The 18,076-nt window shown below is 39.3% G+C and overlaps 2 protein-coding genes across 2 annotated transcripts; both read left to right on the plus strand.

Moving 5' to 3' along the window:
• The first annotated feature begins 2,925 nt into the window (after nucleotides 1-2,925).
• LOC138868868 (uncharacterized) lies at nucleotides 2,926-4,437 on the plus strand. Its single transcript, XM_070146443.1, has 2 exons — nucleotides 2,926-3,733; nucleotides 3,887-4,437. The coding sequence occupies exons 1-2, from the start codon at nucleotides 2,926-2,928 to the stop codon at nucleotides 4,435-4,437; spliced, it is 1,359 nt and encodes a 452-aa protein (XP_070002544.1).
• Nucleotides 4,438-7,284: 2,847 nt separating this feature from the next.
• Nucleotides 7,285-8,214, plus strand: LOC138868869 (uncharacterized). The gene is made up of 2 exons (XM_070146444.1): nucleotides 7,285-7,519; nucleotides 7,655-8,214. Exons 1-2 carry the CDS (start codon nucleotides 7,285-7,287, stop codon nucleotides 8,212-8,214), a joined length of 795 nt encoding a protein of 264 aa, XP_070002545.1.
• The last annotated feature ends 9,862 nt before the right edge of the window (nucleotides 8,215-18,076 follow it).

Genomic DNA, 18,076 nt, shown 5'->3' on the forward strand with positions numbered 1-18,076 from the left:
TAGAAGTGTTGTGTTCTCTGGCTTTAAAGTTTAAACTCGAGCTTCTTAAATCTCCGTGGTGACTGCCGAATTTGTTATTACTATTTTTTAAGTAAATTGGATTTAATTTTGAAGTGTTAGACATTTTTTTCCAATGCTAGACCGATTATGGTGTTCATAGGATCATAATAGATTTAGCCTGTAGCTCACTAGCGTTGGGATGTTGGAGCTGCTTCAGGTCATATCATCTATTTACAGGCAAACATTAATTAATTTATAAATAATGGAGTTTTTGAAACATGCTAAATTTTAATTAAGTGGGTTTTTGAAATCAAGGATAACTTAAAGTTGTCGTTTTGATAAATAGGTAAGGCTGATTTCTTTCAAAGCTTTTAGTATTTGTGTGTGCTTGAATGAGCCCTGGCATAGATGAGTTATATTTCAAGCTGTCCAACATCTCTCAGATCTGGTATAAATACTAGAGAGTGAATTGAGTTACAGTGAGAAGAAGTACATTTTACATGCTCTTTGCTTTATTCTCTCAAATTACTAAGCTTTTTCTTTCCATATTATCTTAGGCATACGAAATTCTAAATTTACACGACTTGAATATGTTGAGATTCATGAGCGTGCTTTTCTCTTTATGCATTTGAATGTGTCCTTTTTAGAGAGAGATAAATATGTCAAAACTTTCACATTTTGAGGACTTGCATCTCATTTACATGAAAAATATATTAATGTTAAAATAATAATAATAATAATAATAATAATAATAATAATAATAATAATAATAATAATAATAATAATAATAATAATAATAATAATAATAATAATAATCTATCAACATAGTTAGGAGAAATTTGAAGTTGGCCCATTAGATTTGTTTGATTTCTTCTACCTTTAAAATTTGGAATTTTCCTCTTTGTTAGGAAAATCTTTATCGTCTTTCTTCGCTTCTTTATTTGAGATATGAGCACTGATAATTTATCACTACTTCATAATTGTACAGGTATTTTTAGTCAAAAATTGTAAAGAAGAAGAGACTGTATGGTAAAAGCATCACTGTTTGCCATATGTAAATAGTATTGGAATGTTAATTATTATCCTACATATAATGTAAAGAGTGTGACACTTTATAATGTTATGGATGTAAATAATGTATGCCAACAATAGAATATCTATTAATGGATATTTTATTCCAAAATATATGTGAATAATATCCAGCTGATTTGCATCAAGTTTTATTATCTGCAAATTTCATATCAAAATAAAGTTAATGAAAATAGCAACACCAAGTTTTACAATACCGGGCCTCAACACCAGTGTTTACAGTATTGACTCTAGCTCATTTCATCCATGATTCCTTTCATGTTAACCTGAGTTTTAGCAAAGCATTTTCCTATTATTAATGACCTTTGCAACAGTTTCGAGCACATTTGAATTGGCACACTTACTGGGTTCTCCCCCACATGTTCTTTCTCGCACTCTTTTTTGTGTTTATTTGAGGTCTTCTATGCAGATTTCAGATTTTATTATTGAATATCTATTTGTTTGGCGGTTGAGCTACTAAAATTAGTTTTGTGCCAGTTTTAGATTGACATTGATGTTTAGCTCAAAGTATATACATTTTATATGCATATCGTCTTATGTTTTACTTTTTATTTCGTGAATTTAGGATGTAAAATGTGTTGATTTATATTAATCTGAGGTGTTTTATGTGTAGGAATGATCCGGGAGCAATTGGGGACGAAAGGTACGAGATTAGATCCAAAACGGACTTAAAAGCAAAAAACGGCATTTTCAGCGCCACAAGTAGCGCCCCACGCTACCTGTGGCGCCAAAGGCAGTATGCTCCAATTAATAGCGCCTAGAGCTGGGCTGGGTGCTGGTGGCATGAATCATGTCTAATTTTGCACGGGACAAGGTTATTTCGGTCCTAGACCTACCCAACACGTATAAAAGCAAGACTAAGCTTTTAGAAGGGAGGCGCCACTTTGAAGAGAATTTACATACGAGAAACATTCGGGAGAGAAGAACATCTCAGATTTCTTCATCTTTTCATAGTATTTTCAATTATCCAATACTTATGAAATTGTTTGCTATAATCATGAGTTGCTAAAAATCCATAGTTCTGAGGTTGTGATTCAGCCATGAATATTGTTGTTTAACGTTGACTTAACCTTGATTATAATTCACTAATATATGTTTATTTCTTCAATACTGTGATTAATTGCTTAATTAATAGGCCAACAGTTAGGTTCTATTTACTATCTATGCTATGCTTGGAAAAGCCATGTTTAGATTAGAGAAGAATTGAAGAGAGCACGATCTTAATTCTTAGGGGGCGAATTTGTGGTTAGGATAGGAATATATCTAGTCACCGTGCTTAATTAAATATCATAATCTTAATGCGTTCTCAATAGATTGATTTCATCGGAATATAGACGTTAATCTATTTTGAATAGGCGAGTAGTACTTCGGGAGAAGGCTATGAGAGCAGCTATTGATTAATTAGCAACCATGAGTGAATTGTATGAAAGGGAGAGTTAACTAGAACACAATATAATTGGTGAATCGATCACAACCCTGGAATATCTGTCTCTACGGAATACACAACAACCATTTTACTGCTTGATAATTTAGTTAGTACTTAGAATTATAGTTTAGTATAATCACATTCTTGAACTTGATTTTGGCTTGACTGAATAACCATCTTGGTGATTTTAGTGGGAAGTTGATACAAGTCTCTATGGGTTCGACACTTGACTTATCATTTTATTACTTGTACGATCATGTATACTTACGTGTGCATTTAGGAGCAACAAGTTTTTGGCACCGTTACCGGGGACTTGAATATTGACTACTTTCTAGATTTTGCTTTCATTATTTATTTCATCAAGTCTAATGATACATGATTGTTGCTCTGATCTGATGAACTTTGATTGAATGCGCAAGGTCAGAAGCCAGGACCGACTTCTAGGCTTTAACCCTGAACTTGAGAGAACATTTCATATGAGGTTGAGGGAAGCAAGGGACACGAATAATATTCAGGCACTAGTTCAATTTCTTGTGAACATGGCAGAGAAACATATGACTGTTCAGGAGGTGGCAATGCCCAGTATTGCTAATGTCACCTCCAGCATTGTGAAGCCCAGGATCACTGGGCACTTTGAGCTGAAACAGAGCATGATCCATCTACTTCATGCGAATGGGCAGTTTATGGGTCTTCCACACGAGGATCCACAACAACATATCCTGAACTTCTTGGAAATTAGTGATACTTATATCACAAACGGGGTCACTCGAGACTATGTAAGGCTCACAATTTTTCCATTCTCTCTGTTGGGCGAAGCAAAGCGATGGCTAAAGGCAGAACCAACTAATACTATTACATCATGGAATGATCTGGCAAGGAAATTTCTGGCAAAGTTCTTCCCTTCAGGCAAAACTGCAAAGATCAGAAGTGAGATAGTCGCCTTCAAACATAAGGCAGGGGAGTCTCTATACTCAACTTGGGAGAGGTTCAAGGGGCTACTCAGAGATTATCCTTATCTCAATCAGACAAACGAAGTGTTAGCTTACACTTTCATAGAAGGGCTCCATCATGAAACAAAAATTGTGGTAGATGCTGCAGCTGGAGGTCAAGTGTTGGAGAAAAGATTTGATGAGATATATGCATTATTGAACAAATTCTTCAAAAGCAATCCGGATTGGCAAGGAAAAATGGGCAGACACACGGTGCAAAAATTTGCAGGTGTTCTCGAGTTAGATGTCATCTCGGTATTATCAGCGCAGATTTCTACACTGACCAACCAAGTCAATCATATGACCATATTTATTAACAAGTAACAAGATCAACCAGTGCAACAATTATGCCCAGTTAATCCAAAGTCTGTCTGCTTTGTAGGTAATGCAAATAGGGGCTACACAAACCAATATGGGAACACTTACAATCTCAACTGGAGGAACCACCCAAACTTCTCTTGGGATGGAAATCAAGGTGCTCAAAATCAATACCGACCACAAGCACCTCAACAACAATATAGACCACCTCAGGCTGAACAACAAGCAAACTCAACAAGTCACCTTGAGGAAACGATGAAGAAATTAATGGTTGATCAGCAAGCCCAAGCCACAGCAATGAGAAATTTGGAGCGCCAAGTAGGACAACTTGCTAGTGCCCAAAATACTAGACTAGTTGGAGCTCTTCCAAGTGACACTGAAGCTAATCCTAAGGCATCCATTAATGTTGTGTCATTGAGGAATGTGAGACAATTAGAAAAAGTCCAATCGAAAAAGAGAAAACGTGTGACTTTTAATAAGAGGCCAGACACTATAGAATCAAAATCAAAAAAATCAAAGGAGTTAGAGAAGCCAGCTGAAGAAGCAGTGGCTGAGAAACCCCCACCATTGGTTGTGAGGCCACTACCTCCGTTCCCTCAAGATTGCAGAAAGTGAAGGATAATGTCACTTATAAAAAGTTTCTTGATATGTTGAAGGAGGTGCAAATTAATATTCCATTGGTAGACATCTTGCAAGAAGTGCCCAAATATGTAAAATACATCAAGTACATAGTGGAAAATAAAAGGAGGCTGACCGAGTTCGAAACTGTGGCACTCACTGAGGAATGTAGCTCAAGAATTCAAAGCAAGCTACCTCAGAAATTGAAATATCCAGGTAGTTTCACTATCCAAATCTCGATTGGTAAGTATGCAGTCAGGCGAGCTTTATGTGATCTTAGAGCGAGCATCAATTTGATGCCGCTATATGTGTTAAGACAGTTAGGGTTGGGTGAACCACGCCCAACAACAGTAATCTTATAGTTGGCTAACGGCTCCCTTGCTCATCCTGAAAGAGTGATTGAAGATGTGTTAGTTCAAGTGGGTTCTTTCATATTCCCTGCCGATTTCATTATCTTGGACTACAAGACTGATTAGGAAGTCCCATTTATTTTGGGGCGTCCATTCTTAGCCACAGTCCGAGCTATTATTAATGTTTGCGAAGGAAAGATGACGATAAGAGTAGGTGATCGAGTGGAGGTATTCAATGTATATAAAGCACTCAGATTGCCATCCCACTATGAAGAGCTATCCATGATTTCTATGGTGGAAAGTGATGCTACATCCTTAGTGCCTTATATGAGCCCTATAGATCCTCTTGAACGAGCTTTGATTAGGGATGAAGAAGATAGTGAAGATGAAATGATGGGAGAACTTGAGCAAGTACTTGATATGTCATGCAGTTATGTCCATGGGTTTGGAAAATTTGAGGAGTTGGACGGGCCTGTCACTCTGACCCCTCCTAAACCATCTATTGAAGAAGCTCCGAAGCTAGAACTTAAGCCCCTACCAGCACATCTACGCTATGATTATTTAGGGAACTCTGAGATATTGCCCGTGATTATCTTATCTAGCTTGACTAATATACAAGAAGAAAAATTGCTCAGAGTACTTTGCGATCATAAAAAGGCTATTGGATGGACAATTGTTGACATCAAGGGAATCAGTCCATCATTTTGCATGCATAAAATCTTCTTGAAAGATGGACACCGCCCTAGTGTTCAGTAGCAAAGGAGGTTAAATCCCATTATGAAGGAGGTCATGAAGAAGGAGGTAATCAAGTTGCTCGATAAAGGTATTATCTTTCCTATTTCTGACAGCAACTGGGTAAGCCCAGTTCAATGTGTGCCCAAAAAGGGGGAATGACTATGATTGGTAATGAGAAAAATGAGCTAATTCCTACTCTCACTATGACGGGGTGGAGAGTCTACATTGATTATAGAAGGCTCAACAAAGCAACCCGCAAGGACCACTTTCCACTTCCATTCATTGACCAAATATTAGACAAATTAGTGGGGCATGAATATTATTGCTTCCTTGATGGTTATTCAAGATATAATCAGATTGTCATATGCCTAGAAGATCAGGAGAAGACTACTTTTACTTGTCCCTATGGCATTTTCGCCTTCAAGCGAATGCCGTTTGGTCTTTATAATGCACTAGCTACCTTCCAGAGATGCATTATGGCTATTTTCACTGATATGGTGGAAAAAATTATGTAAGTTTTTATGGATGATTTTGTCAGTCTTTGGGTCTTCTTATGATGATTGTTTGAAGTATTTGAGCAAGGTGCTGATCCGTTGTGAAGAAACAAAGCTGGTATTGAATTGGGAAAAGTGCCATTTTATAGTACATGAAGGCATCGTGTTGGGTCAAAGAGTGTCTAGGAGCGGTATTGAAGTTGATAAGGCGAAGGTGGAGGCGGTTGAAATTACCTCCACCTATTTCTATGAAGGGTGTCCGGAGTTTCTTGGGACATGCGGGATTCTATCGGCGCTTTATTATGGATTTTCTAAAATTGTTACTCCTTTGTGCAGGTTGCTTGAAAAAAATGTAACTTTCAATTTTGATGATGCTTGCCTCAAGACATTTGAAGAACTCAAAAAGAAGTTGGTGGCTGCTCCCATTATTGTGGCACCAGATTGGTCTTTACCATTTCAACTTATGTGTGATGCGAGTGACTATGCTATTGGAGCAGTGCTAGCCCAGAGGAAAGACAAGGTGTTTCATTCCATCTACTATGCGAGTAAGACTCTTAATGATGCACAACTAAATTACATCACTGCTGAAAAGGAGTTGTTAGTTGTTGTGTGGGCCTTTAAGAAATTTTGGGCATATTTGGTGGGAACAAAAGTCATAGTCCATACCGATCATAAAGCAATCAAGTATTTATTTATAAAAAAAGAATCTAAGGCTATATTGATGCGCTGGATTTTGTTGTTGCAGGAATTTTATGTAGCAATACGAGATCGAAAGGGCACAAAGAACCAAGTAGCTGACCATCTATCAAGGCTGGAAAATCACGACTACGTGGAGGAGGGTGGCCAAATTAAAGAAGTATTTCCTGATGAGCAGCTTTTTGCTATTATCTAAGGCCCTTCCCTATGGTACGCAAACTTTGTAAATTATCTTGTGAGTGGGGTACTTCCTCCTGAAATTGAATCTGAAGCTAAAAAGAGGTTTCTATATGATGTGAACTTCTACTATTAGGATGAGCCATATTTGTACAAGCAATGTGCTGATCAATTGATGAGGAGATACATTCCAGAAAAGGAGGTAGAATTAGTGTTGTATAATTGTCATGCATCGCCTTATGGGGGCCACCATGGAGGAGATAGAGCAGCTGCAAAGGTATTACAATCCGGTTTCTTTTGTCCAACTTTTTTCAAGGAAGCCCATTCATTTGTTAAGAAGTGTGACCAGTGTTAGAGAATAGGAATAATCACTAGGAGGTAGGAGGCATGAGATGCCTTTGAATAACATCCTGGAGGTTGAGATTTTTGATGTGTGGGGGATAAATTTTATGGGACCATTCCCATCGTCCAGAGGAAGCAGATACATTTTGCCAGCAGTTGACTACATGTCAAAATGGGTAGAGGCGATTGCATTACCAACAAATGATGCCATGGTGATAGCTGCGTTTGTGAAGAAAAACATATTTTCGAGGTTTGAGACTCCACGTGCTTTGATAAATGATGAAGGTACACACTTTTGAAATTGGTTGTTGAATAACCTTCCAGCTAAATATGGAGTCCGCCATAGATTTGCGACAACATATCATCCTCAAATGAGTGGGCAAGCTGAGGTGTCGAATAGAGAAATAAAATAAATTTTAGAGAAGACGGTGAGTGTGAATAGGAAGGATTGGGCTGCAAAGTTAGATGATGCCTTGTGGGCATATAGAACTACATACAAAACACTAATTGGGGAATCGCCTTATAAGCTTATTTTTGGAAAGGCATGTCACTTGCCTGTTAAACTTGAACACAAAGCATACTGGGCCATTAAAAAGTTGAATATGGACCTTGAAGCCACAAGTGAGAAAAGACTCTTACAATTGAATGAATTGGATGAATTCAGGTTGCACTCTTATGAAAATGTTAAGCTATATAAAGAGAAGACTAAAAGATGGCATGACAAGCGTATCAAGCCATGTCACTTCGAGCCAGGACAACAGGTATTATTGTTCAATTCTAGGCTCAAGTTGTTTCCTGGGAAGTTAAAGTCGAGATGGTCAAGCCCTTTTGAGGTGGTAAGAGTCACTTTTTATGGTGCTGTTGAGCCACACGCGTTAAATGGTGAAAGAAATTTTTTAGTGAATGGACACAGGGTAAAGCACTATTGGGGAGGAATAATTGATCGTGAGAAGACCAAAATTGTACTCGCTGATGAGTAAGCGAGGCCCGGCATGTTGCTGCGACGTTAAATCTGGCGCTTGTTGGGAGACAACTCAATTTTTATTGCTTTCATACGCTTCTTAATTTTTTTAGTTAGAGTAGAATGGATTTTACATTTTCTTTGTAGGCATAGAAATTATAGGTAAAATAGTTTAGGACATGTAAATTGGGTATATAAAAGGCTCGGGGAATTGAAATGTTATAAAAAAATCTCGAAAATAGCGTCGAGGCCAACGCCTCATGCTACCTAGGGCGCTGAAGGTAGTATGTTCAAGACCCCCAATGCGGAGGCGCTGGCCTGGGGCGCTGAAGGTAGTATGTTCAAGACCCCCAGCGCTAGGCATAATGCAGAGCGTTGGGCTGAGGGATGGCCAAGTAATTAATTTTTTTCTTTGTTTAATTAGATAAATAACCCATAACCATATAACCCAACCCATATACCCATATACACTAACATTATAACCTATTTACTAACCCATGCCCACCCCCCATCGTTAGTTAAAACACACATAAAAACCAAAGCACCTGTCTTCCAACTTCTGTTTTTGCTGCGACTTCTTCTTCTCTTCTCTCAAATGTTTTCAAGTTTTCTCTTGCTCTCATCCTAAACTCTACAGGTATGTTCTTCTTCTTTTTGTATTTTAATTGGTAGTTAACAATGTACATCCCATCTCCTAAGTGACCTAATCCTCAAATTTTCCCCCATGTTGTTTCTTAAGAAATTTTTATGGTAGTCCACATTGATCGAAAATTGTGTGGTTATTGTGTATACAGAGTAGTAAACTATAATTCCCTCTACTTCGTTGAAATTTGGGAGGGCCACCTATGAGCACGTGATTTTTGTTTACGCGACAATTACTCCAAAAGAAATCAAAAAAATAAAAATGATTTTGTTGTACAATTTTTGGATTTTTACGTGGCACTTTTGGCAGTTATTTGTAGTTTTGTTTGTGATTGTTTAGTTTTGTCGAACAAAATACAAAAATATATGTCGCATGTGAGTTTAGGATGTCATTCTACTATTAGGAATTAATCAAACTATAATTTGGTTTTAAAAGGAAAAATCATAAAAAATATGCATCTTTTATTCTATTTTCATTAAGTGATTTATTTTAATGTTTAATGTGAGGGATAATTGTTGTTTGAGTATTAATTAATATTTGTATGGTTTTATTTTGATTTTACAATTTAGTTAGGAATTTTATTTAAATCAAAAATTAAAAGAAGGAAAAAGAAATGAGTTGAAATCGGAATTGGGCCATTAAATTGGACCCAAAATCAGGCCAAAAAAAAAACGCTGCTTTGCCCGGTCCAGATTAGTTGGCCTCAGGGGCATCCAAACGACGTCGTTTTAATCATGCTTGATCTGGGCCGTTGATCTCAGAATGATCAACGGCCAAGATCACATCTCCATACCCACGTTTAAACCCGACCCGTTCAACCCCGGACCAACCCAACCCCCTTTTAGTTGGAACGACACCGTTCCCCATTAGTTGAAAGATCCTAGCCCTCAATCTTACTTCATCCAACGGCCAGGATCTAACCACCCACTACGTATATAAACCCCAAATCTTACCCCCACGCCTCCTAAGCCAGACCCCCCTTTTCCTTAGGTCGTCTCCCTCACCAGACCCAAACCCCACGAAACCCTAGCGCCGCCCCCCTTTCCCCTCACCGTAAACCCGGCGGAAACAATGCCGGTGACCCCCAGACTAATACCCCTAGGCCACCTCGACCCCCTGAACACAGATCTACTAACCGTAGGTCTCGAATCTTCCCCCACCGTCTCGAATCTTCATTTGAAGATTCGAGCCGGAACCCAACCTATGCCAAACCCCCCCCCAAATCCATACCAGGTGTCCCCCTGACCTCCCTCGTGACCAAACCAGGCTTGGTTTGGTCCGAATCTATCCAGAAAAACCTGAATCCCAAATCTGCCCTAAGAACCCTAGAAATCCAAAATCCGAGTTTTTTGTCCGTTTAAACAAGAAGGTTGAGGTCTAATAGACTTTAATCGAAGTATTCTCAGTTGAGAACACTTCGATTAAAGTCCGTTCAACCCCAAAAGAGGTTCGATTCCAAATCCGGGACAGGGCAGTCTGATTTTTAACCCTTTAAGGTATTTCTCCTTCTTTTCTTTATTGTTTCCATGTTTGTTTGGTTTTGTTATTTGTTCGTATGTTGAGTGTAAGTTTGATCTGTTATTGTGTCAACTATTCCATCCATCTCACCCTGATCTTTATTTGGTCGAATTGGTTTATGTGTGTTTATTATGCATAATTACAGTTTGTGTAATCGAGTCGAATAAGTTCCGTCAATCAGTTATGTTTTCCACAAATCCCTGTGCATGTCAACATGAAATCATAATCTGTGTTTGTTCAAGTTTGGTTATCTGCTATTGATTTGTGCGTATTGTAATTCACACAGTCGATTCGATACATGTCGTCGATTAGTTTCAGTTTGGAATGGTATTTATCTGACTCATATGGTTGATTTGCTTACTGAGGCTTCTGAGAATTGATTGCACTATGCTTAGCCTGTTTATTTGAATCAGAAATCACTTAAGGATTGGTTATAGCTGTTAGTGTTAGCATAGGTTTCAGATTGTAGTTTAATTTAATGACATGTATACTCACTTTTGACCTTGGGCAGCATGTGTTTTGTCAGTTGCTAATGAGTTAGAGTAGAATGGACAGCATGTGCTGTCAGGGCATATTCAGGCTGCCATACTTGCTTAATTTAATAAAGGATAGACCACTTTAACAATAAAAAGGGGGTCTGTCAGGGGAATCTGATGGGGAGGGCTTTTCTTTTAGTCTGTGAGTGGAAAAACAGGAGGAGAAGATGGGGGGAGTTTGAATTGTTTAACAGGCTGGTGGATAGGTTGATTCTAGGATATAAAAGAGGAGGTTTCCAGTAGTTTTAGGGAGATAGAGGAGTTCAGAGAAAAGAGAGAAAAGAGACCAGAAAAGATAGAGAAGGGAGAGTTCTGAAAGAAGACGGGAAGAGTTTAAAGAGAGATAAAAGAAATGAGACATTAAGGGTTAGAGAAAAAAAGGAGAGAAAAGAAAACAGATATAGTTGAAAAGAGTGTGTGAAAATCAGAAACTGTGTTCTATTATTGTGTCGGATTCACCTATTACCTGTTGATTAACATTGGAATTTCCTGGGTCTCAACTGAGCCTTTTTGAGTCTTTTACCTGGATATTGGGTACTGTTTCATTGAGTTACTGCTGGTTTATTCTGCCTGGGGGTGCTACTGCTGCTGTGTTTGTTGTTGTTGCTGCTATTCTTCGTTACTGCTGCTGACTTCTCTACCTTCTTCTTCTTTGCGTTTCAACATCCAGGTACACACTAGAATTTCACATTGTTGTAACAGTGAAAGCATGAAATGAAAGATGCGAAGAAGTTTAATCATTTGCTGCAGTAATTACAGCTTTTGTTAAATGTTGTTAGATTTGTGTAACTTGCTAGGTTGTAACTCACTAACATAATACAGTAGGTAGCTTTCGTACTTAACTGAAGCTTAGTCTATTTAAGTATTGTGATTTACAGTTGTTTGGTTGTACGAATGATATAATCATGCAATTTGTGGAATGCACGAGTAGTTGGCATATTGATAACTAGATTTCCTTTCAGCTATATATTGTATGTATAAGGTAGAATGCTTTAAACTTGCCGAATACAATGTAGTTTTAATCTTTTGAGTTTTAACTTTATCGGTTCCCGTTAGGCAGTTTATAGGACCACGTTCGAATCCCATAAGTAGCAGTTTCTAGTAGTTGATTCCATTAATCTAGTTCAAATAAGTTAGTTTAAATTCGAACTTGAAGAACATTTAGTGTAAGTTTAGCAATTTTATTAATCTTGTATGTAATCTCCTTTAGCAAATTAACAGCATGTTCACCCATGAAATAAGGCACGAAACAATTCCCGCCTCATAAACAATTAATCAGATAATTAACAAGAATCCGTAGTTGGCCAAGCATGCAATTCAATTTAGTATGTATTTTCTTTTTTCCATTCCTTAGAGACGAGCATAATAAAGATGTAGTCATTGTAGGTTTATCCTTTCGTAAAATGAGACGAGCCTCGCCAAATGAAATGCACAAACTGCGGGGCCCTCATAAATGCATATATTAAAAATACTTAGAATTTGGGATGGGCCGTTTAAGCGAATTTCACGGCCTTCCTCAAAGATAATAACGTGTTAGTCTCTTTAGGCACGTTTTTAATAATGTTATTTTCCTAAATTAGGGTGCGCATTTATGTGACCCAAATTCAAATCTCAACGGAGTCGGAATGTATTAACAACCACGGGTGCATTGATTGTGACGTGGTTCAAGATACATTTCCACGACGTTGCAATTCCATAAAAAAATAAAAATAAAAGCGGTTTAAACTTAATGAAAGCACATAAGTCATAACATGTATTAAAATCAGATATTTAGCCATTATAACAATTTAAGCGACCGTGCTAGAACCACGGGATTCGGGGGTGCCTAACACCTTCCCTCGGGTCAACAGAATTCCTTACTTAGAATTTCTGGTTCGCAGACTTCATTTGGAAAGTCGAATATTTTCCTCGAATTGGGATTCAAGATAAACCGGTGACTTGGGACACCAAAAGCCAAACCTTTCCCAAGTGGCGACTCTGAATTAAATAAATAATCTCATTTCGAATATTGTCACTTAAATTGGAAAAACTCCCTCGCGCATTTATCCTTCGGGGTAGGCGCGCAAAAAGGAGGTGTGACAGCTCTGGCGACTCCGCTGGGGACTCAACCCAGAACCACTGGTTCAGGGTTCAAGAATTCGAGCTTAGAATAATTGTTATATTTGGCTTTATTATCTGATCTTTATTACATGTTTTTGCATAACGTGCTAAATGTTGTCTTTTACCGCTTTGATATTATCTGAACTGTATATAAACTGTGCCGAAACCCTTCTCTTCTTACCTCCGGGGAGAAGCTCGCTGGTCGAGACTCCCTATTCTGTTAGTGTCAATACCTGAAATAAGAAAGAGGCCGGACAAGTTACAAAGCCGGACGATCTCGCGGGTCCCCGGTACGTAGCCCCCTCCTCGACTCGAGTTGTCCGCTCGGGTACACAGTCTAGAACATATACCCAGGTTATAAACCTAGCATAACAAAACCTCATGCCGGATCCCTAGTAGGAACGTTTATTTGCATCATGTTGCATTTGACATAGGGGACTCAACACAGGGGTTGGGTCCGTCTAGGACAGGCAACCTGAAATGAAAAGACCATCCTGCTGCATCCCGTTTGTTTTGCGCATTTATTTGCTTCAGTTCTGCATGCTGACCGGTTTCTAAAAAAAAAAACTTTTAAAATAAATAGCAGCGTAGGGAGATAATTACTTATTTTTGGAAAAAATAAAACCAATGTCCAAGTAGTGTCAAAACCTCGCCGAAATTTTCTTAAAAAAGAAGGAAAAAAAAATGAAAACAAAATTTGTCTTTTAGTTTGATTTATTTAAAAAATATATATATAAAAAAAAGAAATTTCCTTTTAATCACTTTCAAAATAAAAAAAAAAAGGTATTTATTTAAAAGTAAAAAAAAGGGAAAATTCAAAATTCAAAACAAATATTTTTCTTTGTAGTACCTCTCTCATTAAATTCAGACTAATAGTCCAAATACTTCCTTAAAAGATTTTTCGAAATTTCAAAAAAAAAAAGTAGAAAAAAAAGTTCAAAGAAAAAAATATTTCTTTAGTCTTCATCTCTTTTCAAAAAAAAAAAATATAAAAATCCAGAAAAAAAATATTTTTCTCCTTTTCTTTAAAAGATTGTATTCAAAAATGGGTTTAGTTTATTTCCCTATTCCTGATCGGCCCGAACTACGCCGGTTTGATTCTCACATGGTATGAGATACGTAGGCAACCCTCATCGGGTCCAACCTCCCCTTCTCTTTTCAAAATTAGCCAAAATGTCAGAATTTTAATTTATGAGTCGGGTGATGCCGTCTTGTCGAGAATAGCCAAATGTTCCCGAGAGGGACGCCGGAAGGCTGACTTTGCACAAACGGCCATTTTTGGTCATTTTCATTCTTCTGACCAAATTGCCCAACGACCGTAAGATCCTCGTCCCCGAGGCTCTGCGAGGCCGTGTTCCCCATGTTGGTTCATTACTAAAAAAGAGTCATAAATAAATCAAGTGATTGTTTTTGTCAAAAATAGCCAAATGTTCCCGAAAGGAACGGCGGAAGGCTGATTTTGCATAAACGGCCACCTTCGATCATCTTTTAGAGTTTTGATCGGTTGACCCTCACAGCCTTAAAATCTTCATCCCCGAAGTGCTGAAAGGCCGTGTTCAAAAATCGGATCTTCTTTTTAAAAAAATATAGTCAAAATATTTTTGAGTCAAATCATTTTTGCTTAAAGTCACCGTAATAAATGTGCAGGATGAGCACAATGCAAAATGAACACTTTTCGATAATGACTAAAATCCCTGTCAAGTTACGGCTATGGTGGAATGATCTAGGTGCTGAAGGGCAAGATGAGGTCAAGAAATATCTGAAAGGTCTCACGGGTTTATTGGAAATCCAGCCTCGGGGAGATATCATAAGAGCTTTGGTCACCTACTGGGACCCAGCACACAATGTTTTCCACTTCTCCGATTTTGAACTCACCCCGACTCTGGAGGAAATGGCTGGGTACATCGGAAATGCTGAACTTCCATTAAGGCAAAAATACCTGGTTGCCCCAAGAGCTGTCACGGTGCATCGATTTCTAGACTCACTAAAAATACCCAGGACGGTCCATAACCCAGATTTGGCCACCGGTTTTTGTAATCCATGCTTCATATACGACATGTATGGTCATGTAGGAGGATTCAACAATCCGATTAACAAGCTATGCAGTAAAGGTAGTCGTCAGAAGTGGGATGAGCACAGACGAGTGGCTTTCATGATAACATTTTTGGGCCTTCTGTTATTTCCGAGGAAAGATGGAAATATTGATCTAAAAATATCCGGGGTCGTCAGTACTTTGCTCACTTAGAATGACAGTACTCTCGCGCCTATGGTGGTATCCGATATCTTTCGAGCTCTCACAGCCTGCAAAGCCGGGGGGAATTTCTTCGAAGGGTGTAACTTGCTGCTACAAATATGGATGACTGAACATCTCTGCCATCGTTCCAAGCTTTTGAGCCATGGTTCCTCGAAGAAAACTTGCATAGAAGAGTTTTACACGAGAACCAAGGAGGCCAGTCTGCCCAAAGGAGTTATGGCATGGACCTCATTCTTTCAGACTCTCACTGCCAGCCAAATACAGTGGACACTGGGATGGTTGCCTGTTGATGAGGTCATGTATATGCCAGCAACTAGAACTCATTTCCTACTGATGGGACTTAAGAGCATTCAACCTTACGCACCCTGCCGAGTCTTGAGACAACTCGGAAGATGCCAGATAGTACCACACGAGGAAGATCTTAGTGCTCAAACAATTGAGATAAGCCTTGACGGACAATTTCCTGAAGCAAAAATCCGCCAGATCTGGAATGAATGTCAATATTTGAAAGCATATACTTGTGTGTAGGATCGGGCCAAAAGTGAAATGGCGCCAGGTTACCTTGCATGGTACATAAGAGAACTTGAACACAAAAGGCCGGCTAAAAGACCTCACATCCTGAATTTCGCCGAGTCGTCGCAAAAGCAGTGGGATTGGTTAGCAAAAGAAAGAGGCTATCGAGCCGAAATCAGCAAATTGAAGCAACAAGTTGAAGGTCTGAAATATGAGCACAACGTGCAAGTTGCTACCAATCTGGGAGAAAAGAACAGGTTGACTCAGGAAAACGAGATGCTCAGGGCCCAGATCAAACAGATGAGGGTAGATGCTGATAACCAGCAAAGGAGCCGGTCGGATGAAACGATTGATAAAAGATTTAAGGATGGAAATTGGGGAGTGCCGGAGTGAGTCAAAAAATACCATAACAGGGCTCGAAGCACACTGGGCAAGAAGGACAGAAAAGTGTAACCGGCACCTGCGGCAGTTGGAAAGGGATCACGAGCGAACCATTGCCAATCTGAAGGAAAAGGTGGACAGAGCGTTTGAGCAAACCCGAACCCTTGGAGTTGAAAATAGACATTGCCGCAAGCTTTTAGCCCAGATGGAAGTAGAAATTCAGCAGTGGCAAAATTAATGCCTCCAGGATTCTCGGGTTATGACAGCCCGTAAGGATCAAATAGAGCACCTACTCAAAGAAAGAAGGAAAACTAGGGATAAGATTAAGACCATTGCCCATGCCATCATCAGAAGGTGTCTACGATGTGAAAACATGACCAGCATTACCGTTCTCTCGGTAGTGATGATTTATGTCAGGCAGACCATACATGAGCTGGAACAACTTGAAAGGGACCTCACACCTAAGACCGCGGCAAGGCCGAACGATGCCCCGCAGGCGCCAATTCTCGGAACCTTAATGTATTCATAGGTCGAGTCGGTCCGTCTTTTGCATCAAGGTGTATTAGTCTGTTGAGTCTATACTTATTTCAAGGCTTGTTATTTTCCTTTTTTCGAAAATGTTAGTTTGTAATAGATTGTTTCAGTAATAAAATGTGTCCTTCTTTTACACTCATCTGTTATGAACTACGTGATGATCTGATTCACGCGGCATCGTGATACGTAGGCAATCCTCATCGGATCCGGTCACATCTTTTAACTGCAAATAATGAAAACAATAATAATAGGAAATAATAAAATAATAATAATAAAATAATAATAATAAATAAAGGAAAGCCTAAAAAGGAGCCGGAATGACGCATGTCTTCGTTGCAAACATGTAGAAATTCACTTAACTGTATAAGTGCATCACGCCCCAACGTGCGATTACCTATCTGTTATTTGTTTCAAACTAACCGTTTGCTTGCTGCTGAGCGTTTGTCATCCAGGTTTTTAGAAAAGGTGGTTTGGTTCGGTGGAGGTCTGGCCTCACATTCATACTTCACGAGGTCGAAAGGAAGTGTTCAATTACCCGTCATTAAGTCGAGAGGGAGTATTCACACTTACTTCACAAGATCAAAGGGAAGCATAGAGATGTCTTCAGAAATTCCTTTGCCGACAATTCCTATCTCCGATGAGAGTTCAATCTCGGCCGTCATGACGCCCGAGTCAACAACTGCTGAGGAAAACAGAATCCTACGGCTCCGCATGTTGGAAATGTTGGATGACTGGAATAACGGAAAAGAGCCACCAAGTGTAATCCCTGGGTTCCCTGAGTTGTTCTCCAGGACAAGTGGGACTTCCAACGTCCCCATAAGCTATCCAACTACCCCATTCGGGTACCCGGCCATTTCAGCCCACTCTGCTGGATCACCCTCTGATTCTTATCCCCGGATGTCAACAACAGATGTAGCTACGAACATATTCACTGCACCTCCCTGTCCAGTCGTGGCACAACTCGCTACACACAGGCCGAATTTTGACTCGTCCTCATTCACATTTCAAGCACCATCCTTCTCACTGGAACCAACTCGGTTCACCACCAGCACTCATCCTCAACAACCTCAATACGAGTTTGCACCTGGGCAGGATCAAAACCCCAAAGCTGCTAAACAAGATTAGATGGCAAAAAGAATGAGGAGCCTCGAGCAGAGTTTGAAGAACATGCAAGGTTTAAGCGGGCAAAAAAGTGTTTCCTATACCGACCTATGCATGTTCCCTCACGTGTACCTACCTGTGGGTTTCAAAACACCAAAGTTTGAGAAGTATGACGGGCACGGCGACCCCATCGCTCATCTCAAGAAGTATTGCAACCAGTTGCGGGGAGCCGGCGGCAAAGAAGAATTGTTGATGGCATACTTTGGAGAAAGACTGATAGGAATAGCTTCAGAGTGGTATA

This window comes from Nicotiana sylvestris, chromosome 5, assembly GCF_000393655.2.
Source record: "Nicotiana sylvestris chromosome 5, ASM39365v2, whole genome shotgun sequence".
Lineage (NCBI taxonomy): Eukaryota > Viridiplantae > Streptophyta > Magnoliopsida > Solanales > Solanaceae > Nicotiana > Nicotiana sylvestris.